The sequence below is a fragment of the Pundamilia nyererei genome, unplaced genomic scaffold, assembly GCF_000239375.1.
Source record: "Pundamilia nyererei isolate P.nyererei 1_Seehausen unplaced genomic scaffold, PunNye1.0 scaffold02618, whole genome shotgun sequence".
NCBI lineage: Eukaryota > Metazoa > Chordata > Actinopteri > Cichliformes > Cichlidae > Pundamilia > Pundamilia nyererei.
In genome coordinates, this window is record NW_005190019.1 from 3,312 (window position 1) to 5,157 (window position 1,846).

At 47.7% G+C, this 1,846-nt stretch overlaps 1 protein-coding gene across 1 annotated transcript; it reads left to right on the top strand.

Moving 5' to 3' along the window:
* Window positions 1-620: 620 nt before the first annotated feature.
* On the top strand, window positions 621-1,736 carry LOC102197110 (glutathione S-transferase theta-1-like; the record flags this gene model as incomplete). Its single annotated transcript, XM_005755715.1, has 3 exons — window positions 621-1,118; window positions 1,399-1,486; window positions 1,562-1,736. Coding segments are annotated over exons 1-3 (375 nt in total), but the record flags the coding sequence as incomplete, so codon positions are not given.
* Between the last annotated feature and the right edge of the window lie 110 nt (window positions 1,737-1,846).

Genomic DNA, 1,846 nt, shown 5'->3' on the forward strand with positions numbered 1-1,846 from the left:
TATGTTGCACTGAAGCACCGCAGCAATTTCCTAATGTTGTAAACCTGCTCAACATCTGGCAATAAACCCTTTCTGATTTCTGATTTCTGTGTGTGTGTCTGTGTGTGTGAAAGACAGAGCGAGGGAGAGCGAGAGACAGCTTTTGTATGATAAGCTTCATGTTATGGACGCACAGTGTGAGCACTCAGGTCGCATCAGAGCATCAGGCTGTATAGTGTGAGACCTGCATTGTGACCTATGAACTTCTAACCCCTGAGATTCAATTGTACAGTTTGAGCAGCAGCTGAATAACGGGACTGAAAAAAATCGCAGTGTTTGCCCAGCTTAATGCAGACTGTTTAAACTAAACAAGCTGCTGCTCCACATAATAAACCCTGCCAGCCGCAGTGTTGCCTCTGTTTAACAGTTAAAGCAGTGGAGACGAGCTGTTTGCATGCGCATGGAATCAACCTTTTGGGATTTACTTACCTGGAAGATTAAGCACGCATCAAGATGTTATTTTATTAATATTTTTAAAATGATAGCAGCACAAACAAAGATGTTTGCAGCACAAACGTTTGATACCACTTTTGTTGGATTTGAAGAAGGTGGGGGGCCAACTTCACTCACATGCTTAATGCACTTCACCTTTGATAGAAACAGATTGGACCTCAAGCACAGCTTTGAGATACTAAGTGCGTCTCATGTAAGGCTGTTGGTAAAAGTTACTGGTAGATTCAAAGCGCAGTTTATTTTTTCATTTGTTTCCAGGAGAGTGAACCCAGCCAGTGCTCTGCAGCTGCTGGTGTCACTGGACACGCCTTGTGTTTGAAAACACTTTAAAACGTGTGTTTAAACACATTTTGTGTGCTTTTTAAACACGCTTATGTTTTTACCGTCGCCATTAACTCCACTATCAGGGTGAGGCACACGACAGCAGGGGGCGGGGCGCCAACTATCTTAGAGGGCTTTAAACTCTTTGGTGTCCGCACCCTGCTCAGAAGGAGCCGACACAGGACCGTCAGCTATGGCGCTGGAGCTCTACCTGGACCTGTTCTCGCAGCCCTGCCGCTCCGTGTACATTTTCGCCAAGAAGAACAACATCAGCTTCGACTTCAAGAAGCTTTCTCTGCTGGACGGTGAGTTCACGCACGCAGACACGAAGAACGTCGCCAGTGTGACCGTTCACAGCAGCAGTAAGGAGGTTTGGACGAGCACAGGTCTGAGTTGTGAGTCTGTGAGGGTGTAGATCAGGGTTTCTTTGAACTTGGGTTCCGTTGCTTGCAGAGCAGCTGCTCCGTCGGTCCGCACTGATAAGACTGCCTGACGCTGTCTGGTTATGTCCACGATGATCATGTGATTCTTCCAAATATCTGCTATTAAAATGTGTGCGTGTGCATGCGCGTGTGTTGGTCCCAGGCCAGCAGTATGGGGAGGACTTTGGGAAGATCAGCCTGATCAGGAAGGTCCCAGCTCTCAGAGATGGAGACTTCTGCCTGGCTGAAAGGTGATTATGTCAAAAAGTCGTGAGCTGAGGAAGCGCTGGTCTGCCGTGACGGTCACAGTGATGTCTTCTCTGCAGCATTGCTATCATGTTGTACCTGGCTGAGAAGTTTAAGACTCCCGACTTCTGGTACCCAGCTGACCTCCAGCAGCGTGCTCGTGTCAATGAGTACCTGTCGTGGCAGCACACGGCCATCCGGATGCACGGCTCCGAGATCTTCTGCCTCCGGGTAAGTTCCCCTTCACTGATCTGTGTAGGTGCTGTTAGATTAGTAATATCCCAGATAGCAAGGAAACATTGAAACAATGTTGAGTCAATATCAGGCTGTGTCATTGAATCAACGTTGAAGTGTGACGTTGACCT